Here is a 27,888-nt window from a genome sequence, read left to right as displayed (position 1 = left end):
ATATTGTATATAGTATAACCCACTTATTCTCTCATAAGAAAAGGGGCTTGCCTTGCTTATAATATTTTATATTGTATATAATTCAATACACCCCAATAGACAAACCACAAAAATATGGTTCTAGTTTTGAGGTAAAGTGAATATTCAGCCAAATATCTCACAGTAATTAGAGATAGGAAATGTTAATATATTGTTTTCCTGCAGTATTACTAAATAATATATCAATTTTCTCTGTTCTCCATGCACCCAATAGTCGTTAGCTTCAATACCATATATACGTTTATCAGAATTGCTTTACACAAAATGTAAATTACAAATTTCAAGGTTCAATAATACGTCGATAATAATTGGTTTACACAAATGTAAGTTCCAAGGTTCAATACTGCTAAAAACTATAATGAAAAAAATATTTTCCAATTCGCCACACCCGCAGTGGTCGTATATAAGAAGCTTAACATCCTTTAAGAAGTGCGAACTGAGATGATAAGCACTAGGGATTCATTAGGTATCTTTATCAGCATATACATACATGTGTATATAACTGAACTGAACAAAATTGAATATATTTTGTAAAATATAATAATGAAAAATGTATTTATAATGTTCTTGAACTCGCTCTAATAAATATTTGAAAAAAAAAAATTAAGAAATGTTCATGAACTTGATTTTTGGTACTAGATCCCATGGTATATAATGAGCTTGCATGATAACCCCAATCGTACTTGGGTCTGTTAATCACAATCAATTTTCGTATTGTTTGTTGTCCATTGTCTCATTAATTGTTCAGTTTTTTTTTTTTTGTATTTTATTTTCTCACAGCTGTTTGCTGCGGTTATTGAATATTATTATTGTACACGTTCTTTATGTCTAGTTTAATACAATTTACACCTTTGTTTACAACTAAATTCTAGATTAAATGGGCCTCAGCAAGGCAAAGACACACACAGACACACACACATAGATAATATAAAATGTACACAAACACACTCACACACACACACACACATTCAGACAGACATTGACTAATTTAAAGGCATTAAATACTCATTATGAGCTCGTTCTATGTTCTATATAGATTTATATATACATATATGTAAGTATGTATGTATATATATTCTCTCTCCATTACCAGACGACACTGCGCACAGCCGCCGGCAGCTCACAAATCGCATTATGCACAGGTATTGCCAGGAAACCGGCCAGCGCAATGCCATATGAATCGGATTGGACGACCATGGACATGGCGAACTGCTGACGGCCCGGCGCTATTTCCTTGGACATGCGATAGAAGGTGTTCACATAGGCACCGCCGCCCAGCAGGCCCTCCCACAGCACGATGACAAACACAATCCAAATGGTGGGCGTGTAGAACCAAATGACTTCGGTCAGGAAGTAGACAACGTTGATGAACTGGAACACGGACATTAGCCAGATTTTGTTCAGTTGGAAAATGTTGACGGAGGAGCGTGAGATGAACACGCCTATCTGGTAGTCGACGTTCAGCCAGCGGTACTGAGACGCCTTGTCCAGGAAGATGTTCTCAAAGTAAACCAGCTCGAACTAGGAAGGGGAGCAAGTCAGTGGGAATCTTATGAGACGTTCGCTCGATCTCAGACACTCACCAGTCCCTGATTGATAAAGTACTCGAAGAAGTAGACCAGGCACAGCGGCAGCATGTACTTGAACAGATGCTTAATGTAGGACAACTTCTCCTTGAAGCCCACCAGGGGCTTTTCGTCGCTGATCAGCTCCTCGGTCGACTCGACTGTGGTGACGGGCAGCACCTGAGGACGACGCAAGAGCAGCCAAAAGGCGAACGCTTCGATGGCCGGAAAGATCAGCATGATCAGCATCGTATCCCGCGGACTGACATCCAGAGCGCGCAGCGAGGCATAGCTGAGCGAGCCAATGACGCCAGCACCGCCCGTGCCCGAAGACCAGGTGGAGATGACATTTCTAGGAGAAGGAAAATTTGAGTAAACTCAATCAATAACGACCGACAGTTAAACTCACTTGTTGAAGCGCGAGGAGTAGGCCAGGAAGGTTGTTTCCCCAATGCCGCTGCTCGCCGAGGTGATAATGACGCCCAGCAGTGCCATCCACTCGGCATTGGCAAAGCCCACAAACAGGAAACCCGCCGCAGAGCAGGCCACAGCTATGCCTATGCGTACACTGTGAGAAAAAGGAAGGTAGTCTATATACATTGTGTAAGGACTTTCAGCTAAGCGACTCACTTAACCCAGAAGGGAAAGAAGGGCATCAGAATTTTGACAAACAGCGAGGGCAGAACATCCGCCAGCAATATAGCGCCCGTCGATACCAAATGGCACTCCCGACCCTTGCCCGTATCGTCGACCTCGCCCACCTCAGGCTGAAAGGAAGATTTAGTTATGATGATCATTTATGTATGTATATCTTTTATAATCCCAGCCCACCTCATCATTGAACTGCGCTATAATGTCGTGCGCCGCGCTCAGCATAACCACATAGCCATAGTTGTTGCATAGACCCAGGATCCAGTAGGCCGTCAGATCTCGCCAGAGGCTGCGATCGTGCCGTATGCTGTGCGCTGCGCCTGGGGGCGTGACCACCACCTGTGGATTGTGATCGCTGTCCTCGGCCTCCTGCTGCTTGCTGGACGCCGACATCTTGGGCAGGAGTACTGCAATTGGAGGACATTTTGGGATTGGTTAGGATTAGCTATGCACCCATAATGTCATCCGGCTTAGATAACCTGCCAGCAATTCATGATCAACATCTTCATCTACATCTCTAGCCATTTAGCCAACTTGCTTAACTGTTCTCCATGTACAGCTTTAGCCACCTTGGCCTATAATTAGTTCAAGTGTAGCAGGGTGAACGTCATAACGAAAGCTCTTTTCGCATTTACTGTGAAAGCTTTGCCTTCTTTAATAACTCATTTATCAACTCTGAATGTGTGTGTGTGTGTGTGTGTTCGAGTGAGCTTTAGTTATTAAGCTAATCATGTGCGTCGGCGGTCTTGAATGTTTTCATTGAGCAAGTTCAACTTAGTCGAACACATTTTGCCTGCTGCAAACGTGCTGCCAATGCTAATAAACTGTGCGAGTGATACAACACTTAAATAGCCGTTAAGTACTGTAAATAAAACAGGATTAGCTATTGTGACTATATGAATCAGATCTTGATTTTGGAAATATTAAAGTCCGGTTCTGAGATCAGAATAATGCGGTCATGCGAGGTGTTGGACGAGTAATTAAAATTTGGTTTTATAAAATTGAACGTATTTCGGCTGTATCTGCAGTGTTTCGTATACCCAGAGAAACCAGTTTTAATGGATATTGAAGTTTGGCATGTGGAATTGTGAATTGTAGTAAATATTTTTGTACTGTTTAGCATCTCAACGTTCTCCCCATTAAAAGCCACTTCGACTTTTCTAATCAAATGACTTCTCTACTTTGACGATCTGTGCAATTATTAAATTAATATATACTCTATAGCAGATATTATTTGAAATATACAATGAAATATTGACAGACCACAGGTTGCGCTCATTAAAATTTACCGGCTAACAATGGAATATTCAATGAAAATTCAAGTCAGCTATAGAATTGAAAGCACATGATAATCAATATAAGAGAATATAATATAAGAAGGTCATTGCTATATAAAATTTGCATAAGGCGGATATAAAATCAAATCATATTACATACTTTATGTTTGTAATTTTCAAGCATGTGCACTGGTATTATAAAAGATAATATAATATAATATATAATATAATATAAGATAAACAGCTACTTATTCTACATACATATGTATATAATTTTAAGTATAAATATCATCGCATAATTGCAGTGGGCAAAAGTCTGGAGCCGATAAGAATATAAATAAGATATACCCACTTAATATGTGTGTAAGTCATACACTCAATTATTTCCCTATGGGCGATTTGTCGATTTTGGCGGCATAAAGTCTAAAAACAAGCTAGAAGCCTAATTTTTTTTTTTATTATGTTACTAATATTTTTCTTGAATTTCGGATTTGTTTTCTTTTAGATTGTGCCACGCCTTTTTTTCGCCCTAATCAAGTATACCTAAATTCTAGATTTTTTTTTTGGAAATGTTTTCATATATGTATCGAGAAAAAGTCTTTGACTGGAAGATTTGCACTGTAAACATGTAGTTCAATAATAGTACCTCACTTTAACAATACAAACTATGCAAAACCGATATACCCTTTACACTTCATGAACAGTGCATAGAAAGGAAGCAGAATACAAGTTTCGTCGCTTCTTACAGTTTCAAAACTTCAGCCAATAATTTTGTTACTCTTTCTTATTCTTTCCTATTTTTAAATGTAAAGCTCACCAATCAGATTAAAGACATTTATGTATATACACAAACAAGTACTTAGGCTATTAGTAATACCCCAAATTAAAAGTCTATAAAGCGCTTTTATAATGTAATGTGATTTTGATAAACATGCTGTTAAAAAGTTTACAATTTCTTGAGCCTATAAAACTAAATTTTTGCTTTAAGACGATTTCTTGATAACAAAGCTGTTTGGTGATAAGATTACAGGATGTCTTTCATAAATCAAACGTTGCCTAAAATGACGTTGACTTAATTGAGTTTTAATTGTGGATATTGACCAAGTGCGATTGACGCACATGCTGAGCAAATATTTGTATTTGGCATGCTGATGCTTCAGATCTCAGTTTATGGCTATGCAAATTGACTTTAAATCCCCTTGTTTGACCTGTCAAAAAAGCCAAGCTTTTTGTCAAGTGCGTCAGAGGTATTTACAGTTGAGCCGGACAGCCAACAATTAGAAATTGTTATTGATGTTGTGCAGGGTGTATAAATGCTTTTAAATTGTTTTGAAAATAAATATAGAATTTTTTGCTATACTATATAAGAATAATTGACATATGGAAATTAACTATATTTTTATAATATTTATGTAATTAAAATAGAATTTTCGTAAGTGCCTTAAGAGGTGTCGAACTGCGCCCGGATGTAAGTGGATCCAAAATAGTTTGCCTTAGCCCGAGTATTACTTGGCAACGCTTATTGCATGGGCAAAGTACAAAATGTTTGATTTGTTTACAAACCCCAAAAACTTGTGACTCGATAGAGACCGCAACGGATGAATGAAAGATGCGACAATAAAAATAAATGCAGTACCCAAAGAGAGGGGGAGAGAGAGAGAGAGAGCGAGGGACAAGTGACTGGGCGGCTAGAAAGTTGCGGCGCTTGATCAATTGTATCTAATCTAATTATCTCAGCGCGTTACTTAGATGCCGCTGCAAATATGCGACCTTGTCAATTCCACAGATTAGAGACTGAATTGCGGTTGAGCTGAATAAGTCCGCGTGTGAAGTATTCAATTGAAAATAATTAGAGACATATCTACAACAGGTCGGGTTCGCAATAGAAGTATAATTCGATCGCATTCTAAGTGCTGATTCACTCGATTCACTCTCACACTCGATTCACTCTCACACCGTCAAGTTGTTGACCCAATTTGGTAAGACAATCCCAGCTTAGTTTTCACTTTCATTTGGCAGAGCCAGCGATTAACCCGACACCGCGACAATTTCAAATCTAAAATTTATTTTCAACTATAACAGAGAGTGTAAATCGATACGAGAGTTTGCGACATTTGCCTTGAGTTTTGAATTTATTGCACAGCACAATTTTGCGCTATTCATATTTCGACTCTTCCTTATTTGTTTTAACGGCTCTGCATATGGCATATAGTATATAGAAACTATACGAAGATGTGAGCAAAGTGGCAAAGTGGTTATTCTAGGTTGCGAAAAATAAAAACAGAGCTTTAATTTGTTTTACATATTTAGCAAAAATAAGTATTAAATATAATAGGAACATTTATTTTCAAACAAATGAATTTTATAACTTGACTACGAGAAAAATTTAGTTAAAAGACCTTGCAAAAACTATTTTGATATCATTTAAAATTAACATTATGGATTTTTAAATTTAAAATTGTCAGAATTACTGTAGCTCCAAGCTTTGCTTCATAGATTATTTTCATATGATAACTACATATATATATATATTAATAAAAATCTTTATATACATCTTTAATTATCAATCGATAATTTTTCTATTCATATATAAAATATATATATAAATATAATTTTAAATCAAATTAAAATTAAAATATATCATTTTTAACTAAATAAGTTGTTTAAAATAAACTAAATTTTTATAAAATTCACAGTTTTTTATAAGTTGTTATAAAAAACTGTGATTTTTATAAAAATTTAGTTTATTTTAAACATTCTAAACATATTTATATTAAGTATTTTTGTTTAAAATTATTTTAATATTTTTTTCGTTTTTAATATGTAATTGCTTTTTATATTTTAAATTATTTAATTCTTTTCTTATTATTTTTTATTTAAATTTTTTAAATATTTTTTTATTTTTTAAATTTATATTTTAAATTAATTAATTTTTTATATTCATTTTAAGTTATATATATATTTTTTTTTAATTTTGTATTCTTGTTTTTCAAAATATTTTATTATTTTTATTATATTTGTTCTAAGTATTCTTTTACCCGTTTATATTGTACACCTTCCGCAGCACCTAATGCTTTATGATATTTGCTGCGACAAATTGTTTATTAACGGTCGTCTACTTATGTCTGCTTTCGAAACGTGAGGAATTGTTTTTGAAGAATTCGAGATAACGTAGTCGAGGCGACGACCCGTTTCGCGCGTTTTAACGTTTCACGAGCGACTGAATCTGAGTGAACCGCCCACTTAATGAGCAAACCCATAGCGATGTTTCGTTTATTGACAGCGATTGCAGCGGCGGCGGCAGCAGCAATGCCAGCGGCGACTGCGTTGAACGGCAAAGACCCCAAGCGGTATAAAAAATCACGCGAGTTGCGAGCGGCAGCATAAAAAGTCAAAGTAAGGCGACAGCAGCAAGAAGTGCCAAAGTGTCGATCAGGCAGTTAGTTAGCTATATATACATGCATGTATACATGTATATATAAGAAATGATTCTCTCAGTTTTATTGTATGAGTGAGCAGTGCGAGGCGAGCCAAATAGAGTTGTGAAAACCTTTAAAGGGGCACGCAGCACAGAAGCGAGTTCAAACAGACGCTCAGCAATGTCAAATGTTGCTGTTGTTGTTGTTGTTTTTCGCTTTTAAGCTATTTAATGAATTTATAATGCGCTATCTACAGTCATACTAATCTGCATTTATGTGTATATTGTTATATTATATATTTTATTTTTGGCATGTAGTCAACACGTTCTGCTTAATATTATTTTAAGCCAGTCTAACGTCGCGTATACGTAATATGGACTAAGCACAGACAACGTACAAATATGCATAAAGTAAGATGTTTATGTTAAGCATTTACATTGGATTCAAATAAACTGGAATTGTTGAACAAATTTATTTTAACTCTGTTCATTAATTTTATGCTGATTTTATTACAGGAGTACAGAGTATATATATATATTTTATTTTGCAAGCCAGTTAAAACCTTACAGAGTACAGTTTATATTACCCTTTAATCACTGGCAAGCCTCGCACTTTACGATTAAACGCGTCCAAACGACGTTAGCCAACTGAATGTGGCAAATTCAAGTTAAACACTCGAGTGCCAATCGACAGCATTATCATTAGCTTTATCAGGGTAATTCACGGACATAGATTAAGACGCGGTTGCAGGCAATAACAGGCCGATAAGATGTACACAGGGCACGAGCCATATAAATCTTAAGATATCAGTCGAGACAACGTTTGGCAACAGCCTATGCGAATTTCAATTGCCAAGCAAGACGTACTATATTTACTACTAGTAGATATGCGCATATATAGGGTCTACAAATATATTTACAAATATAAACTGTCAAATGCGATTTAAAACAAAACCATTCGCGCGCTTGTTTAGCACGTACACGAAACCACGGAAAACAATTCACAGCACCGCAGCCGGAAAGTATGTAACTAAACAATGTATATGTACGTATTAGGTAGTGATTGACTGCAGGCTACCCTATGCTGGCACAATGCTGAAGATATTTTGAACACAAATTTAAACACCTGTAAATAAACGTGTGCTTAAATATAAATATTTATATAAACGCTGACCAAGTATTTCGCTTTATATGACTACTAACTGTTGTCCTTTATATATGTATAAATAACAGATCGTGCAGTCTTAAATTCCTATCATTTATTTTCCTGAGAGATCTGGTGTTCTTCCATATAAAGCATGCAGTATGTGAGATTTGTGCAGTTAGAAATTAGCAAATTGAATGTAAAAGTACAGCGAGCTAAGATGTTATGTTATTAACATAACGCTGTTAATAGCTTAGCATGGCAATGTGGGGCAGCAGCAATTCCTCTTAATCAAAGCTGGCGTTAACATTTACAAAGCACTTTCTCAGCTTTAACACATACGACAAATAACGGTACAATTGCGAACACTTATTATAACAGAAATGCAAACAGATCAAGTTTGCAGTTATAATTCAACTAGAATATACAGCTTCTTCAGCTTTAAAGCAAATTACAACTGTATAGTGGCGAATGCAGCGACAAACGAAAGCGAAGTGTGAAAAGCAGCGAGAATAAGAGGGAGGGAGATGGCGTGAGTGAAAAAAACGGGAAACATGTTATTGACAAACTGTTCTATCGAATGCAACATGCGGTGGGAATTCGAAGAGCTGCTTCGGGGGGCTGTTGCTGGGGTTTGTAATACGAACAGAACTTTCGCTTGCAGAGCGGATAAGCGAGTAACGTAAGTGCAGTAAATAATTTAAAATTCGCTGTCAATTTATCGTTCAATGTGATGTGCAGTGAATGGCTGAATTGTATTACAAGTTCCCCAAGGGACTGAGGAAAACTTAAACAGCCTGTTGACAACAAGATTGAGATGGCAATTTGTCAGCCTGGCAGTAATTTGTCATACACAAAAGGTCCCGAAGCAGTGCAAAATGAGGATAAACGCTAACTTAATTTATTGAATATTTTCCAGTTCATTTTAGCCAACTTTTATGTTTATAAAATCAAATTTTGGCCTTGTCTATTTATTTACCAAATGCCATAATTGTTATTAATTGCTGGCAATGTTTTTGCGGTTAGCCATCAATTTGCCACGCAGTTTTTTTGATAGTGCCGCAGAATAAATTGCGACAAGCAGAGCCCGCAGGTCATAAACATCAAAGTCCACATGAATCAGATGACAAAATCGAAAGCGAAATAAATGTATCGAATGATTGATTACGCTGCAGCACAATAATCAGCGATGAGACGATAGATGCCCTCCAGATAGATTCTCTCTTTAAGGAGGAGGCATTCCTGCCGAATTCAGATAACTATTTAATGCTTCAGGCTTATGTTTATCTCCGGCCACACGCACGAACAGTTAACAATGGACTGTGGGCCGTGGTGCAAATGCAAATAGAATAGAATGTGGCTGGAAAAAAGTCATTGGCCAAACAAGAAACTTTTTAATGCAAATACGGGAATCGCATGAAAACACAAAAACGTGGTCCGGTCAACGAGGCGTGCGGCAATTGCATGGGTCGACGACAACAGGAAGCGAGGAGACAACGGGTCGTTGCATTGCTGCATAATTCCACAGTCGTTGGATGAGGCGAAAAGTTAACGGAAAGTGTTTTACCTACACTTTTTATACTATTTTTATTTTTTAATATTATTTTGCATAACAGCTTAAAGCGTTTTACATTCGTGAGAGGTGCAAGGTGCGCCCTTAAAGCTTAATCTGAGCGCTGCACGTAACGCTGCCAGGCCAGTTCGAGCAGCAGCAGGAGCAGCACCAAGAGGTAGCCGCAGAGCAGCATGAAGAAGAGCGGAGCCACGTATTCCATGCCCACGGTAATGACAAAGTTCTGCGAGTAGCAGTGCAGCTTCATGCGGGCCCACCAATTGCGATGCTTGCGATAGATGCCAGTCTCCAAAACGCGCAGCAATCTATATTATACACTTTATATATATGCATATATGTATATTCATTTATTTATAATTTACCTTAGGCGTACGAGTTCCTTGTAGCTGGAATTGCGATGCAGGTGGGTGTAGAGCAGCAGTTCGGGTCGAAAGAGTATCTCGTTGAGATCGCAGATCTCTTGCTGGGTATAGTAGCGCTCCACATACACGTAGCCCGAGGAGGCCTCAAAGATAAACACATAGCCGGGTCTGTCGCGCACACGTAGAATGCCCTGCTTGGCGGGCAGCCAGAGCTCCGGATTGTGCGACTGTGGCTCGATTTTGCGCTTGCTAAGCAAGTGAATCTCTGGGCGTTGCGTGTACTTAAGAGAATGGAGTTTAATAAGCAAATTTAGTATATCTTTATATCATGCTCACATTTAGATAACTCTTCGTAAATGACAGCGGCTCAAGTCCAACTGTTAGCGAGCTCTCAGCCAGCTGCTGCACCGTCTGGATCTTCGATTTGACAGGTGAGCTCAAGAGCGAGGAGACCACCACAGACGTATAATAGTTGTACATTATGAAACTAATCAGGAACAGCGCAAAGTACGCCAAGCGTCCGCCCGTGGAGCGCGGAGTCAGGGCCGAGCTTTGGCTGCACGCAGCACCGAAGCTAATCAGACAGGTGCTCAGCAGCGAGGGCACAAACTCCAAGCGCCAGCTGCGATGCATGCGCCTCGACTCCATGTAGAATGCGAGCCAGAGCATTAGAGCGATCAGCAGCAGGATGCCGGCAAAGAGGAACCAAACCAGGGCGCTGAAGGGCTGCAGAAAGACGTCGCCCCGGATGCCGGCGTTGTGAGGCGTGCGGAACAGGCAGATCGATCGAAAGTAGCCCGTCTCAATGATGGCCGACAAGAGATGGAGTCTGCCCGGCGTGGCCAGGCAGGGCGCCGAGCCAATATCGGCCGTTCCGTCGACCACAGCGCCCACAGAGCCGCCATTGTAGTCGCCGTAGCTCCAACGATCCTTGAATGTGAAATTCATGCTGAAAGAATAGAAATTCCAGATAAACAGAGAGATATTCGTCGAGAACTCTTACCCGCACTGCAGCAGATCCCTGAGTATGAGACTCAACTGAAAGCCAAAGCGCGCTATACCATCGATGTGCGTGTCGTTGATTTCGTTGAGGAACTGCAGCAGCTGCTCCGTCGGCCAGCTAATGGGTCGCTGTGTCACCACCGTAGCCACGCGCAGCACCACATCCCTCAGCTGCTCCCGATTGCCGTACTTGGAGCGCAAATGCAACGAGCTCAGATAGCGAATGGCATCGCAGCTGCTCCGATTGCAGCTGAGCTCATAGTTCACCGTCATATTCAGCTGCCCGCCAATGTGATTGCCATTGCTGTAGACATCATACACCGTGTAGACAACAGCTCCGCCATCTCCACTGTCTGGCACATGCTGCTTCACATAGTCCACGTCCGCATCTATGGAAATGTTTGTGCGCCTGAAGAATTCATAAAAGCTGAAAGCCTCCGAGCTGCCGTGCAGCACCCAATGGTAGTGCTGATTAAAGAGCCGAGTTCGACTGGCCTCTGCTAAAAGACTCCTGCTTCGCATGCACTTCAAGTCCACATAAATGGCCAGCGTGGGCTGTGCGTGATCCAAATAACGTTGCTCCAGGTGCTCCCAGTTCCAGTCACTCAGATGGGCAAACTGATAATAGATGGGCTGCTGATGAGGTTGGTGAATTTGTTGTGCGAACTGCAAGGCTGCAAAGAGTACAAAAATATTAAATTGAATTAGTATAAATAGAGTTAACCAATTGTAGCGCACTCTCATTGTTTGCCCAGCAGTGAAAGAAAATGATGAAGCTTATGCGCGACTGCAGCAAATTCTGCAGCACAAAGTTGGCCAATTGCAACAGCTGCATTTTGTTATTGACTTGGCGACAGATTCGGGCTGCGCTTTTTATAGTCTCCTCTCGGGCAATTTAGCTGTCCTGCGTCCTGTCATCTGCTCGTCAATTTGTTTACACAAATTGCACACTCAACAAGGTAAATATGATGGGCCATTAGGAGCACTTTCCTTGCTGTCGTCTGTGCAACCAAAACTAAAGCCAAAGCCAAACCAGACCCAAAACAAACACACACACGACCTAGGCTCATATCAACAGCAGAAACAGTGCAACGGCAGAGTCCATGCCCATGACAATATTTCCATAGCTTGTTGCGAATCCAATATCGAAAGCGCTTGAAATGAACTCCAGTTTCCAGCTTGCACAGAGTACTCCATATGCTATGACCTACTTTAGTCTAAACAATTCGCGATAGCTGGAGTTATTAACAACCATGGCGTTTGTCTCGTATCGTAAAAAAATTAATTCAGTTCGAAAATCTCCACAGCACAAATGCATATGGAGTAGATACCTAGGTAACAGAGACGAGTCCGGGAAAGTTGTAAGCTATACTCCAATACTTGCAAGTACTTTGTCAATGCAGTCCGCGTAGATAAGCCGGTGAAAGCGAATAAAATATATGTATAAAAGGAACAATCAATATGTTTATAACTTAATACAATCAATGAACTCAAACGAGCGGAAACTGAACTGACAACTTAATTTACTCAATTCGATTTTTTATTACTTACTAAAGGCTATGTAATTATTCTAAGTACTTCTTCTGGCTTTTCTCTCAGTTTTTCCTTTAAGACTATACATTAAGTCTTTACACTAACTATTTTATCTAAATGCTTCCTCAAAGTGCTTTGTACAAGTCTTTAATACTTAGCTGATTGATCACACACTACACTTCACTTCACTTTACTGCACTTTACTGCACTTTACTGCACTGTACAACTGACTTCCACCAGACGACTGAAGAAATGCTGCAGCTGCTGCGCTTTATATAGGGCGACCTTAACTTAAAGACAGACAGAGAGACAGTCAGATAGAGAGTGAGAGAGAGAGGGAGATAGATAGATAGAGAGAGAGAGGTAGATAGATGGAGAGGGACACAGGTAGAGAGAGAGAGAGAGAAAGAGAGAGAGAGGGAGATAGATAGATAGAGAGAGAGAGAGAGGTAGATAGATAGAGAGGGACAGAGGTAGAGAGAGAGAGAGGGAGAGAGAGAGATAGAGAGAGAGAGAGGTAGATAGATAGATAGATAGGGACAGAGGTAAGAGAGAGATAGGGAGAGAGAAAGGGAGAGAGAGAGATAGAGAGAGAGAGAGACAGAGACATAGAGAGAGAGAGAGGCAAACGCGGCTGTAATGCTTGCAGCAGCAGAGAGTGTTCCCATTGGTCACTTAGTGCTCGACTTAGTATTTGAGTGAAAGTGGCCCTATATAAAGGGCAGCAGCTGCAGCATTTCTTCAGTCGCCCAGGCCTGGTAGGGGGCAGTTGTGCAGTGCAGTAAAGTGAAGTGAAAAGTGTGATCGTTCAGCTAAGCATTAGAGGAAATACTTGGAAAGAGGAAGACTAAGAGGAAATTCTTTAAGGAAAGACTTGGAATAAATGCTTACACATACACGTTTACATTAAATAAGAATTAAGATTAATGCAATTATAAGAACACTTACAATAGAAACAACTTATCCACTCTGATAACAATTTATATGTATGTATTTATATGTATTCATGTAAATTCCTAGCTGGACAAGATTAAGGTTAAGATAGTGAATGTACAGCATTTCAATTCTAATTGTGTAAAGTGAAAAAGTGCTTTAAGAAATTATTAAATCAAAATCACTTAATATATAGCATATTATAAACAATGAGAATGTATTATATTTTCAAGGAAGCAAAGCACGCTTTGCAAATGAGATTGTACATTAACTTACCTAAGTATTAATATTTTCATATTCATATCGTTATTTACTGCAATACAGTTAAAGATTATTTTATTCAAACAGGTTTCTGGAAATTGCACAAGTTCAGTGCTTTACCTTATGGACGGCCGGCTCGTAGCTGTCGCCTGTGGAACAATATCTCCAGACCCAAAACAAACAGGCACAGTATATAGGCACAGATCAGCAGCAGAAACAGTGGCCCGGCAGTGTCCATGCCCACTACCACACTCCTATTGCTGTCGTAGCAGTGAAGCTTGTTGCGAACCCAATATCGAAAGTGCTTGAAGTGGACTCCAGTTTCCAGCAGGCGAAGATGGCTAGAAATATATCAAGATTAATATTATTATCTCCCAATAGTCACTTTACTTTATCCTACTTTAGCTTAAACAGTTCGGCATAGCTGGAGTTAATGGCCACCGCTGTGTGAGCACTTGTCTCGTCCCGCAGAAGAATTTCATTGAGTTCGCAAATCTCGTGGGGCAGAAAGTGCATGCGCACATAAGCATATGAACTGGATGCCTCGGTAATATAGACAAATCCGGGAAAGTTGCGCACCATTTTAACACCCTCATCGGGGGGTAACCAAATGTTGTCTCGCTTGGCTTTCAAAATCTTATTCAAGTGCAGACTACGCACATCGGGATAACTTGATGTCTGCAAAAAGTTCAAATAATAAGTGATTAAATAGTAAATTCCAATAGCTTACCTCTATATAGACTTTGGTATATATCAATGGCTGAACGGATACCTCGAGGTTGCTATCCGCCAGCTGCTGGATCGTTCGTATGTTCGATTTGGGTGGATCTCCCAGCAGAGTAGATACCACCACCGAAGTATAATAGTTGTACAAGAGGAAGCATAACAACATTACGGCATAGAACACCATGCGACCGCCTGTGGAGCGCGGTAGTAGCCAGGCGCCTTGAATGCAAGCGGCACCAAACGACAGCAGGCAGCTGGTGAGCAGCGAGGGTCTGATGTCTATGTGATTTAGTCGACGCTCTAGACGAAATGTCAGCCAGAGTAAAAGCCCAGCAATCAACAGCAAAGAGCCAAATATAGACCAAACTGTCGCACTGAAGGGCTGCAGAAACTCCGAAATGCGTAGCTCGACTGCAGAGGATTTGGGATTGAGGAACATGCACGTGGAGCGAAAGGCTGAATACCAGGACAGCATTTTAAAGTATTTAGCACGTCGACTGGAGAACAGAAAGCCGGTTGCAGTCATATCTACGCTTTGGTTGCGTATGTCTCCTAGGAGACCTCCTGTCAGTTCCGAATCCGACCACCGATCACGGAATATATAGGTATAGCTGCAAACAGAACGGTTTCCGGGTTTGGCTTTAATAAATAATTCGTAATCTCACTTGCAATCTAGCATATCCTTGAACACTTGATGCGTCTGAAACCCTAATCTGGCAAATGAATCATTATTTATATCATCTTCCCGGCTGAGAAAGTCCTTAATCTGCGATTCGGGTGAATTGGCAGGAACGGCAGTTACCTGTTAAAAAATATGTCAATATGTGTGATCTGAAAGATCTTGAAAGCAACAACATACCACAGCATTGGTCCTCAGGGTTAATCCAGTCAGATATCGGCGGTGCTGCAGACGATTCCTCGTATGAAGATCGCTCAAATAACGACTCAATTCACAGTGCTGATCATTGCAATTGATCTGCCGATCTACGGTCATGTTTAGCTTTGCGCCGAGATGCTTGCCCTTGTTATACAGATCATAGAGTACAAAGCTATCGAGTTCTGGGCTGGGCTCTACATAAGTCAATTCCGTATCGATGTACAGTTGCGTCTCTTCAAACCGTTCATGCACTTCAGTCAAGTTGAAGCTCTGATCGTAGATAAGCCAGTGATAGCGTCCATTGAATAGGTGTTCCTCGTTGGCCTGGATAGAGAGAAGTAATATAAAATATTTATAATACAAATATGAATGTTGAATATATGTAAAGCAAGTATATTAAGATGTTTTCAAAGATATATAATAATAATAATAAATAATGTAAAATATGTTTAGTATATGTAAAGCAAATATATTAAGATGTTTGCAGATCTAAATATTAATAATAAATAATATTAGAAATATATAATATAAAATATTTATAATATATGACTTTCTAATATTTGTAAAGCAAACATATTATGTTTTCAGATATAAGTAATAATAATAATATATAATATAAAATACTTTTAACATATGAATTAATAATATATGTAAAGCAAATATATTAAGATGTTTACAAATCTAAATAAAAATAGAAATATATAATATAAAATATTTATAATATATGACTTTATAATATTTGTAAAGCAAACATTTTATGTTTTCAAATATAAATAATAATAATATATAATATAAAATACTTTTAATATATGACTTAATAATATATGTACAGCAAATATATTAAGATGTCTTCAAATTTTTCTCTATTAGTCTCCTTGACTTCTTTCTCTCTTATCCCTTTTACTTTAAGCACAAATTTGATTGAGAGTTAAGTGAAGTCTGAGAATTTAATAATGCTGCTTGTCTGGTTTTATTTTAAATAATTATTCAAGAGAATGCTCACCTTAGACAAGACTTTCGCACTGCCTCGACAATTAATATCCAGAAAAATTCCCAGCTTGACGAGTTTGTGTTCCAAGAGATTATTCCTTAAGCGCTCCGTTAGTAAGTGCGTGTAGTTAAGGTTAATATATTGGGTGTACAGCATTTCATTGCTGGCTAAATGTGCAATGTGCAAAAGTGCTATAATAAATAATTATATTAATAATTACTTAAAAATACAAATAGTCAACTCACAATCAGCTGTCCAACAATGCAAAATTAGTATATTATTTAATTTTGCAATATGCAAAAAATAATATAAAATAAATTCAGATAGAAACATGGCGCTAGAACCAAACAGCTTAGCTAATAATGCCGCCACCCAATAATAATCCGCCTATTTATATGCCTGCATAATGCATACTTAATAAATTTCTATCAAAGGGCAGCTGACAGCTGGTGACAGCTCCGTGAAATCTTAATAGAGCAGTTATAAATTATTGATAGGTTGCGCTAGATGAACTTACCTGGCTAAAGTTGAATGTGCTTTTATTAATTATTCCGCAGTGGGCAAACGCTGCGATTGTCGTCTGCCGACGTAAGCCCAGCCTAGTTCCAGTATTAGGGTAATCATCGAGGCAAAGTAGGAGAGCAGCAGGCCTATAAAGAGCGGCGCTGCGTATTCCATGCCCACATTGATGACATAATTGTTGGCGAAGCAGTGCAGCTTGGCCTTGGTATAGAAGAGCTTATGCTTTTGCGTGATGCCCGTCTCCAGCATGCGCACTTGGATTTGCTTCAGCAGCTCCTTGTAAGTGGATTTCTTGTGCACTACCGTGTAGACATTGCTCTCCGGGCGGAACATTATTTCATTTAGCTCGCATATCTCGTGCGGCAAATAAAACTTTTCGATTGAGGTGTATAGACTCGAGGCTTCCGAGACGAAAACGAATCCCGGCTGATCACGGGCTCGCAGCACACCCTCATCGACTGACATCCAGATTTTTTTGGGATCATGTCCGTCCACCTTGTGCTTGACCAAGGCTCGGATATCGGCACGGGGCGAGGTCTGCAAAGGAATTCATTGGGGAGAGTCCAGCTTTTGCGGATTCCACTCACATTTAAATATACTCTGGTGAAGGGTATTGTTTCGAAGCCCACATCCAAAGAGCTGTCGGCCAGCTGCTGCATGGTTTTAATATTGGAACGAACCGGCGAGCCCAATAACGTGGACACCACAATCGATGTGTAATAGTTGTACATTAGGAATGAGGTCATCATGAGTGCTATGAACGCCAGACGGCCGCCCGTCGAGCTGGGTATCAGATGAGAGCCCTGAATGCAGGCGGCGCCAAAGCTAATCAACAAACTGCTCAACAGCGAGGGCATATACTGCATACAGTGCTGCATCCAACGGTGCTCCAGTCGAAAGGTTAGCCACAGCATCATGCCGGCCAGGATCAGTATAGCGACGAACACTAGCCAAACACTGAGCTTGAACGGCTCCAGAAAGACGCCCGCCTTGATGCCGGCATTGTGTGGAGTGCGAAAAATGCAAATCGAGCGAAATTGGCTAACTTCCATGGTGGGAAAGATGTAGCGCAGCCGCTGACCTGAGATCACAAATGCCGACGTCGACAGCTCGGCATTCCCGTCGATCACCACACCCAAGGCGCCGCCCTGGGTATCATTTATGCTCCACTGATTTCGCCAAATGTAGGTTACGCTGTCAGCGAATGGTAGATGGACATCAAGTACTTGACTTATCCACATGTTTATGAGACTTACTTGAATCTCAGCAGCTCCTGTAGATGCAAATTTTGGCGATAGCCCACGCGTGAGGTCCAATCCATGTGCACGTTCTCCTCGCTATTCAAAAAAGCGAGCAGCATCTGCTCGCCCAGGCTCAATGGCTTTACGGTCACCTACAGCAAGTCAGTTGGATTAAAAACGTTGCCTGATTTGCTCTCTAAATTCTGCTTACCAAGGCAACTTGTCGGAAGGTAACTCCGCTCAAATCCATGCGCTGCTGCAGTCTGGGTCGTTTGTATAATTCACTCAAATAATGCTTGAGCTCACATTGGGTTCGATTGCAGTTGATGCTCTGATCTATTGTTATATTGAGCTGACCTCCCAAATGGCTGCCTGGATTGTAGACATCGTAGAGCGTAAAGAGGCTATCATGCTTGGAGTATTTCTCTTCTTTCACATAGGTCACATCTGCATTGATGCTTAGATTGGCACGCGCAAAGAGTTCCTCAAAGCGAGTCATATTGCCTGCTTTATCGTAGATCAGCCAATGAAAGTCTTGCGTATAGAGCTGGGCTTGACTGGACTGTAAATAGTTGTATGTAAAAAATATATATTTCTTTTAATATTTTTTTTTTGTTTTTAATATCTTACTCCATTAAGTATATATGAGTATGTTTAGTTTATATATTTTTTAAAATTTTATATAATCTTGTACATATATTATACTATCATTCTATTAACTTACCTGATTTGTTATAAAATTGCTCTGCTCACAGTTCAAGTCTAAAAACACACCCAATTTGTTTAATTCACTATCGAAATATGCCTTGCTAAAGTTAAGCAAGCGCTCGTTGGACTGATTCAGGTTTATGTATTGTGAAAATATCATGTTGTGAGAGAATAATTGGCCCAACGGCAAAAGATCTATAGAAAACGATAAATAGTGAAAATTATATTACTTATACATTAAACAATAAAAAAAATTTGTTTATCTCATTTAAATTAATGGAAAAAATGTATAAAAAATATTTACTTTGATTTTATAATAAAATAAAGTATTTTTTTTTAATTTACCAAGAACTAGTTTAGTTACAATTTTCTTATGAATTCTTTATATATAAATTAATGAGAAAAAATAATATTTGTATATATTATAGTAAGTAAACATTATTTTGCTTCAATTCATTTAGAATTTAGAAATTTAATTATTTTATAACAATCATTTTTCTATTAATTGTATTTATATAATTTTATTTATATAATGACAATTTTTTTTTTCTTTGTTAAACAAATTAAATAATATATATTTTTTTTAATATAACACGTTTAATTAATGTTTGTCATTTAACTTTTTGTAACAATAAATATATATTTTATTTCAATTTTTCTAAATATAAATTAATGAGAAAATTAGTCTTTGTTTGTCAAATAATATTTTACTTCAATTTATCGAGCATTTATTTACTTATTTTTGCATCACAATCATTTTTTCATTCATTTTTTATATATAAATGAATAATAAAATTAATCTTTGTTTGTATAATAATAAGATGTAATATTTTATTTAAATTTATCGCGAATGAATTATTTATTTATATATTTAAATGCATGAGAAACTAATTATTATTTTTAATTACAATAATTATATAATATTTTATTTATATTAAGTAGCTTCGCCAGAATTAATTTTCTCATTCATTTATATGACTATATATATGTATTTCTGCATTAATTAATCAACGTTTATATAATCATTTACCTGGCGGGTGCCAACAATGAAATATGAGCACATTGCTCAAATTGATTTGCAGCAAGTTGTGTACAATAAAATTATATAATGCCAAATTGGCCATCTTGAACTGCACTGGCTGGTGGAGCGCAGCTCAGCCAGGCTTTTATAGCTGCCCAAAAAATGCAGTTCTTGTCAATTATATAATTAAGTTGTTATGCCCAAAAATGTGAGCTGTCTACAGAAATTGAATAATTGGCTTGTCAGGCCAACTCTTGCTCAGCAGGGCGGGGAGGGGGGCATACTCCACATTCCATGGAATCGCAACAGGTGCCAGCAAACATTTGGCGCGTCATAACAAAGCGCACGTGCTTGGCGATGCGCATGCGCAGAAGCTGAAACGTAAACAGTAGCCAAAGCGAGTCACATTTATGAATGAAGCCACCCACACAAACACACACACACACACACAGAGTCATGAAGAATGCCATCTACTCCCGTTGCTGCAGTGTTAATGGATTTCAGCCATGATTTAGCCCGCTGTGGCAGGGCGTCACTGATTTTGCGCCTTTTGCATGTCCGTGAATGTGTTGCCCCGCAGCTCTGTGCGTGTGTGTGTGTGTGTGTGCGAGTGTGTTGGTGTTTTATGCTGTCGGCATATCCTCTGCTCATGTACCCAGCTGCACAATTGAATCTTGGCCAACGCTTGGGTTTTAATGTCGTTTCAGTTGGCGTTGCGCGCTTGGCGCGTCTCGACGTATTTCTGTGTCCAATTCTCACACTAAGCGGGCGGCGCATTAACGACTCGTTTTCCACTTTGATTCCGTTATCTGTTTGCTTGTTTGTTGTCAATACCGATTGTTGTGGCTGATGTATTTTAGCCGCTGGCGCTGCAAATAAAAAAGTAGATATATATATATATATATATATTGAATATATATATATATCTGTTTATTTGCTGTGTACTTTTAGGTGATTAGCAGTGGATTGAAAGGCGACAGTGGCGCTTGATTGAAAAATTAATTGAAAAACTCAGTGAAGGAAGCAGTTCGTAATGTATTAATAAATCGAAACCAAGTGCTGAAAATTAATTGCAATAAATTGCAATAAATATTTTTATTGAGAGCGAATTGCTCAATAAATTATGAAGGCCATGTGACGTATGCGTAATATGTTTGAGAAAGTTACTTGAAATAAAATATGCAAAAGATTTGTGGTAAAATAATTAAATATATAACTTGTTATACAATAATAAAATGTACAAGAAATTCTTAAAATTAAAATGACACACATGGCGTATGCGTAATATTTAAACTGCCTAAATTACTGTAAAGTCATTTATATTGGTTTTAAATAAGCTAATTTTACTGTTTATCATCGCAATCGAATTACAAATCGAGTAATGTAAATAGCAAATAAATGTTTTAAATGCATTCCCATATTTGTCAACATTTTCCGACAGCCAATTAGAGTGTCAAAATAAACAAAATGCGAATGCTAATTTAAAATTGAAGACAGTTGAGCCACCAAAGCTGACAAATGCCCAATTAAAACTATTTACAGCCATGAAACAAACCCCAAATGCATTAAAAATCAATTGCGAATGCGGTCGACCCGCACGCGGACCCCAAGCACTAAATGCAAAAACCACAAATATGAAATGCACAAAAAAATAAAATAAAATAGGCAGCGGAAAAAAATGGAAATAAATGTGAATAAATTTGCTCATTATGGGAGCTAGAAATCTGATAATAGCTCAGTCAGTAAATATGTGGTAAATATATGTATGTGAGCTGTTGCAAATGAAACCGAATGCGATTCTGGTCAACCGGGCAAATCATTAACAAAGATTTCAGCTTTCCCCCACGGCTTTGGCCGTGTGGTTGCCGTAATTTATGAGTGTGATCAGATGCACTTAAGCTGCAATTTAATGTTGTAATAGACTGTTCAAGTTTAGATTTGATGGAAAAAAATCTTTTATATATGTATATTTAACTATATAGAATTTTTTATTTTATAACGCGAGAATCACATATTTTGCATTTAGTTCCTTTAAACTCGAGCAGAGCAAGTTTTTGTTGAATTCTGACACTTTATTTTTCCTCTTGGCCAAGTTCTCAGTTTTCTCTTGGTTTTACTTATTATACTCTGTCAGGAAAGTGAAAGGAGTATATTGGTTTTGTGTGGTATGCAAACCATTTACGCGGTATTAAAACTAGCGACTTATAGAGTGTCTAGATTTTCCCAATCCGCCATCTTAGAAATCTTGGTAGTTGAGGCTAGAGGGTTGAAATTTTGAATATACAAATTTATACTCGGGTTAATAGTCAACAGACGATGTAATATGAATATACTTACGCCTATGGGGAGGTGGCAAATCAATTACAAATTTAAAGCTATAATAAATATATAAATCTATAATAAATATATTAATTCTGGGCGTGGCAAATGAAAGCTTTCGTGCCGTGAATGGGTATTCTGCAGTCGAGAACACCCAACTGCAGCAACGTCGCTTGTTTTCGGTACATTTTTCGACAGCCGCGTTACAAAACAACTCTCGAATAGGCAAATGCAAAGCAGACTCAAGTATAAAAAAAATATATACTATAATAAAAAAGAAGAAGGAGGAATAAAAAAAAATGATGGGCATCGCACGCTTGAGATTTACATTGTAAAGTGATGCGCTTAGCTTTTTACCCCATTCTACAGTTCGCAAGAAAAATCTGTTTATGTAAATGTATGTGCGTGTGTTAGTGTATGTGTGTATAATACCCATAGTACGGCATGACACAACACAGCCTAACAAAAACTGCATTTAAATTAATTGAATTTTCCAGATTTTTTCTATTTTTTTTTTTTTGCGTTGGCCTCCCGCAGTGCTCGTCCGTTTGTCGAGCTTAACGCTTTGGTCTATAGCTTTTATTGAATTGGTTTGGGGATTTGTTAGTTGACCCACAAGTCAAGTTGATGGTCCCCCACCCATTTGGTCTTCCATCAAGTTTACTTAAGCGTCCTCTCTCTCTCTCTCTCTCTCGCCATCTCCCATGCATTTTGTGTGTCATTATGTGTCTGGCCACAGCAGTGCATCTATTTGTATCTATTTGTTACATTCTTCTGCTTCTTCAACTGCTCGGGGATCTTGGGGAGATGTGTTCATTAAATGTGCAAGAATGTTGAAATGTTTTTGTTTACCTTTGAAAAGTCGTTTAGATATTTGATTGCCGCAAATTGAATGTTTGGAAAATAATACATGAGTATTGCCTAATGGATATTTGACAAAGATTTTGACGATTTGACATTCGAGAGTATTTGGAAGAAGTATCGAAATGTGGATTGATAGATTGATTGTATTTACATAAGAATTTGTTAATCTTGATTGAAGTATTTGAATATTAAGGAACGAGCTTAAAAGAGGACAGTTCATAAAAGAAATAAATTAAATGATTATATTGCTGCTTACTGAGACTTCAACTCAACAGACTTAACCTAAAAGTTGTCTTGAGATAAATAAATATTTAATAAATAAAAATAATTTATTAATAAATAATATAAGAATACATTTTTTTGGCAATTCAATGTGAACTTTAACTTGATAGCAATGACATCTAATTACTTTAAGGTATTTACAAAATCTTCAATCAACTATTATTGGTCGTGGTCTTCTTTCCTTCTGATTCTGGCCCCACAATCAACCTCCTCAAATTTCCAGCTAACTTCCATTTTATTGCCATATACAAGAGTATGTTGAGCATTCACTTGCTCTTACAACTCTATTTCTTCACCACTCTCTGTGAATTGTGATGCAAATGCCCTAACACCAACTAGAACATGATGTGAGTGCTCTAGTCAAAGGCGTTTGACTAGGAGTTACAATGAAGCTGATTTCTTATGAGATTTTTCGGCAAGCAAATTTAAAATCGAATCTAAATGCATAGCAAATTTAATTTCTCTTTTTGAGCATGTGTCCAAGCAATTGAATTACGTTTTAAATATTTAATACATATGGAGAAATTTTCCAATGAAATAAAAGTCAATATATACATATACTATTCATAATAAATGAGTACAATTTTCTATTTCTATTATAATCAAATGTAAATCGATGCTATAATATACAATGGCAGATAAAGCTCGATTAAAGCTGCTGCTAAAAAATTTTTAAAGCTTATTAAAACAATTTTAAAAAATATAAAAAAAGTAATATGATAAAAAAAAATATATAACAAATATTTAATATTTAAATTTATTTTTAATATTATTAAAAAGTAGATCTTAGACGCTCTTGTTTTAATTATAAATGGTTTAAAGCAAAATTTATGGAACAATATATTTTTTATAACATCATCTGTTCAATTTTGGATACATTTATTATATTTATTAATTAATGAATTCAAAAATGTTCATCTCTGTTTTCTATATTTATTTATAATAAACGAGATTGAAAAGGATATCTTAAAATTAGATTGATTAATAACTTAAACAACCAAGTGTCTAGGTTTTTATTATTATTATTATCGCTAGCTCGATGAGCTTTTTTATTTGCCAGATCGGCCAGCTCTGCCTTTAAATAAAACAATCCTATTCCGATTTCTCACCTTCAACACTTTCCGCCATACAAAAATTCTTTAATACATTATCTAACGTAAATCACTTATAATCCACTGCCTTCCACATCAGCTTTGCGAATTTGTCAAATATTTTCCATTTATTTTCTGCCACCTTGGAGCGCATTTTCGCGTCAATCATTCCGCTCAATAAACATGTTCGCATATCAATTGATAACTCAGCTGAGCATTAGCGGCTGAAGCTTTGCATTTTATCTGAGCGTCTGCTCTACAGGAGAATGCACTTAGCCAAGGCAAAGGCAAACTCAAAGGCAAACAGCTCAGCTCTAGTAACACCAGCTGCACGGGCACTCAACTCTGTTGTGCGTGTTGGTAAAACGTGATCCAGAAATCCTGACCATGCCCTGGGCAGCACGTGCAGCAGTTCTGCTCTGCAATAATTACAATTGCATTATTTTATGCCTGGACTTCATTGAAGCAGTCGGACCGCAGCAATGATTCAAAAAAGACTGTGGCATAAATTTCTGACATTCATTTAATTAAAATGCACTTTTTAAAGCTACTTAGGTTAACTAGAAAACTTGTGGCCAACTTTTTGCAGCCACTGACAATAAAATTTCGCACGCAGCCTAAAAACTGAATTTTATATGAAATACACATTCATATATATACATACATATGTATATGTATATGCTGAACGCAGAGAGCACCAAAATAATGCTAGACTCAGACTTGGGTTAAGGTTTTCAGCTTCGGGTCTATTGAAACCACCTGCTGCACCCACACAGACAAAGCCAAGAAAATATATTATACATCAGTTTATATGCACCAGATGTTTAGAAGTATGGTTAGAAAGGCAAACAAGTGAGGAGTCATAGCTGGATACTCTATAAAGTTGTGAATAAGTAAGCAAATTTAATCAGTTTAATTTTGATTAATTTGATTTAATGAGAATTCATTATATATTCATTTATAGAAATAATTTACAGAATATGAATTATTTGATTTATTGAGAAATCATTATTAATTAATTTATAGAAATAATTTACAGAATAAATTTAACAGTGTTGGATAGGAATAATGTCAGAAAATACATCAAGAAAATATATTCAATAAACTAATATTTGAAATTTTATGTTAAAATAATATAATAAAAAATATACATAATATTAAAATTTCTCATCTTAGATCACTTACTTATTTTCTTTTACAGTTAATTTTTAAATTAAATAATATAATAGAAAAATTATTTTAACTTTTTAATCATAGCTTGAATACTCTATAAAGTTGAAACCTATGAGGAAAGTATAATTAAATAAAATGAAAATATTATTTATATATTTTTCTTGGGTATATCATTTCAAATTTGTTCATTAATGAAAAAAAAAAAAAATATATATATATATATATATATATAAATAAATAAAGGAAAACAAAAAATATTATTTTAATTCAGATTAATGTCAAACAATTCATATTCAAAATAAATGTTATAAACTATAATCATTGAAATATAATTCTTAGATAATATAATGAAAAAAATAAATAAATAAATAAATAAATAAAATAAAATTAAATTAAAAATATCATTATAATTCAGATTAATGTCAAACAAATCATAATCAAAATAAATTTTATAAACTATAATCATTGAAATATAATTCTCAAATAATATAATAACTACAAATATTATTAAATTCAATTTAATTACCATTGCATCAAGCAAGAACTTTGATGCATTGCAAACTCAATTTATACCCTGCAAGGACCCATGCGGTTGGTGATAACAATGCAGCTGGCAGAGCCGAAAAAAGGCGACATATTCTATAGAGCCTGGGCACAGAGAGCATAGAAAGAAAATGGCAAATAGTATAGAGCGGAAGCTGAGCCACTGATGAGGAGGTAGATGCTAGGCGGTAGGAGGAGGAAGAGGAGGTAGCCTTCAAAAATTGAGTGCAATTTAGACGACGTTGATGAGAAAATGCGTTGAACGTGCTCAAGTTGTGCTCTACGCTTGTGGCCGGGTCTACATTTTAACCCTTTCGCCAGTTTAACAAAGGCACAAAGCGTTGGGCGAGGCGCGAGGCGCCGGGATGACACGAGAAGCGAGGCGAACGCGTCAACCAAACCAAGAAATTAGAAATAAAAACAGCTTCCCTCTGCTTGGGCCTGGGTCTGAGCTCGGGCTTGGCTTGTTGGTTGGCTGTTTGCTATTTGTTTGACGAAAAAGCGACCGAAACGAAGAATAAAACAAATTGTTATTAAAAAGGAAAGTGTATGAGTGAGTGTGTGTGTATGGCTCAGATTACGGCACACAATTTATGTTCATCTGGTTAATTTATGATGAAAGCCAATAGTATATATTGTAGTATGAGTAGGCCTTGAGTAGGGTACTTAACAGTCAAGTAGTTAATGTATTCCAGCCTTGAGTTAATTAAAGGCGAAAAGTAAACAATTATTATGCATATATTTAACACAATAAAATATGAAAGAAATTCTAATAAATATATACATACAATTATTGTATTATAAAATATATAAAATAATTATAATAATATGTAAAATAATAAGTAATAAATAAATAAAATATAAATACTTATTTCAGAGTTATGTATGTACCTAAAATGTATAAGAAATAAGTATATATAATATATAATAATTAAATATTATATAATTATAAAATATATAAAATATATTTTAAAATGTTTAAAAAATAATAATGATAAGTAAAATAATAAATAAATAAAGTATTAATACTTATTTGAGAGTTTTGTATATACCTAATATATATAGAAATAAATATATAAATTATATATAATTATATATAACATGATGATATAAAAAAAAAAATATATATATATATATATATATATATTATGTGATAAACAAATTTAAAGGTCTAAAGAGAGTTGAGAATTATAATTTTTTTATGTATAATATATAAATTAAAAATAAGATATAATATACTTATAATATATATAATAAAATAAATTAAAAAACTACATTTAGTTCTTTAAGTAAACTTCAGCAAGTCTTAAAAAAAAATTTAATTAAATAAAAACAAACAAAAAATCATCAATCATGCATATCAATAGTATGAATAACATTTCCAATATCAACAATTTGCACAAAAGTTTCAACAGCAGCAAGCGCAGCTTCAATTCGTAAAAATACGAAAATATCCACACAATTGATATAGCATTGCTTCCATTTTCAATATCAATATCAATAATATGCACAAAAAGTTTTAGTTCAGAGATTAGATAGCAAGCGCTGCTTGAAAGCGTTTGAGTTTTCACAGATTTTTCGCATCCGTCAAGTGCTGGGCAAACGAAGCGAACATAATGCAGATTTCCTTGCTACACATTGTATGTGGTGTGAGTAGTTAAAGAAGTCCAGACTCTCAGGGCAAGATTGGGCTGGTCGCCTGCCCAATTAGCAAACACAGCGCCTAATCAAGTGGCAAGTAACATTGACGAGAACACGAGGCCTCGATGCCG

General features: G+C 36.7%; 4 protein-coding genes across 8 annotated transcripts; all 4 read right to left on the bottom strand.

Moving 5' to 3' along the window:
• Positions 1–641: 641 nt before the first annotated feature.
• On the bottom strand, positions 642–7,682 carry Cln3 (CLN3 lysosomal/endosomal transmembrane protein, battenin). 5 transcript variants are annotated; one of them, XM_018102677.3, is made up of 6 exons: positions 7,538–7,682; positions 2,436–2,662; positions 2,235–2,371; positions 2,014–2,172; positions 1,623–1,956; positions 642–1,560 (listed from the first exon to the last, which is right to left on the bottom strand). In XM_018102677.3, exons 2-6 carry the CDS (start codon positions 2,646–2,648, stop codon positions 1,126–1,128), a joined length of 1,278 nt encoding a protein of 425 aa, XP_017958166.1. In that variant the 5' UTR covers positions 2,649–2,662; positions 7,538–7,682; the 3' UTR covers positions 642–1,125. The 5 variants fall into 5 exon arrangements, with proteins under 5 accessions (XP_017958166.1, XP_089115642.1, XP_017958167.1 ...); XM_089259516.1 differs by having other exon boundaries at positions 7,519–7,543; XM_018102678.3 differs by lacking the exon at positions 7,538–7,682 and adding an exon at positions 6,571–6,793.
• Positions 7,683–9,445: 1,763 nt separating this feature from the next.
• Ir75a (Ionotropic receptor 75a) lies at positions 9,446–12,789 on the bottom strand. Its single transcript, XM_018099799.3, has 5 exons — positions 11,770–12,789; positions 11,033–11,705; positions 10,366–10,978; positions 10,030–10,310; positions 9,446–9,972 (listed from the first exon to the last, which is right to left on the bottom strand). Exons 1-5 carry the CDS (start codon positions 11,864–11,866, stop codon positions 9,759–9,761), a joined length of 1,878 nt encoding a protein of 625 aa, XP_017955288.1. The 5' UTR covers positions 11,867–12,789; the 3' UTR covers positions 9,446–9,758.
• Positions 12,790–13,873: 1,084 nt separating this feature from the next.
• Ir75b (Ionotropic receptor 75b) lies at positions 13,874–16,724 on the bottom strand. Its single transcript, XM_089260029.1, has 7 exons — positions 16,598–16,724; positions 16,365–16,543; positions 15,344–15,685; positions 15,150–15,286; positions 14,489–15,095; positions 14,159–14,436; positions 13,874–14,099 (listed from the first exon to the last, which is right to left on the bottom strand). The coding sequence occupies exons 1-7, from the start codon at positions 16,683–16,685 to the stop codon at positions 13,880–13,882; spliced, it is 1,851 nt and encodes a 616-aa protein (XP_089116155.1). The 5' UTR covers positions 16,686–16,724; the 3' UTR covers positions 13,874–13,879.
• Positions 16,725–16,856: 132 nt separating this feature from the next.
• Positions 16,857–19,948, bottom strand: Ir75c (Ionotropic receptor 75c). Its single transcript, XM_089260030.1, has 6 exons — positions 19,854–19,948; positions 18,840–19,018; positions 18,327–18,677; positions 18,131–18,267; positions 17,462–18,068; positions 16,857–17,411 (listed from the first exon to the last, which is right to left on the bottom strand). The coding sequence occupies exons 1-6, from the start codon at positions 19,945–19,947 to the stop codon at positions 16,899–16,901; spliced, it is 1,881 nt and encodes a 626-aa protein (XP_089116156.1). The 5' UTR covers position 19,948; the 3' UTR covers positions 16,857–16,898.
• Between the last annotated feature and the right edge of the window lie 7,940 nt (positions 19,949–27,888).

The sequence above is a fragment of the Drosophila navojoa genome, chromosome 4 (assembly GCF_054131105.1).
Source record: "Drosophila navojoa isolate 15081-1374.11 chromosome 4, UAZ_NAV_1.0, whole genome shotgun sequence".
Taxonomy (NCBI): domain Eukaryota; kingdom Metazoa; phylum Arthropoda; class Insecta; order Diptera; family Drosophilidae; genus Drosophila; species Drosophila navojoa.
This window is presented reverse-complemented; position numbering and strand designations above follow the sequence as displayed.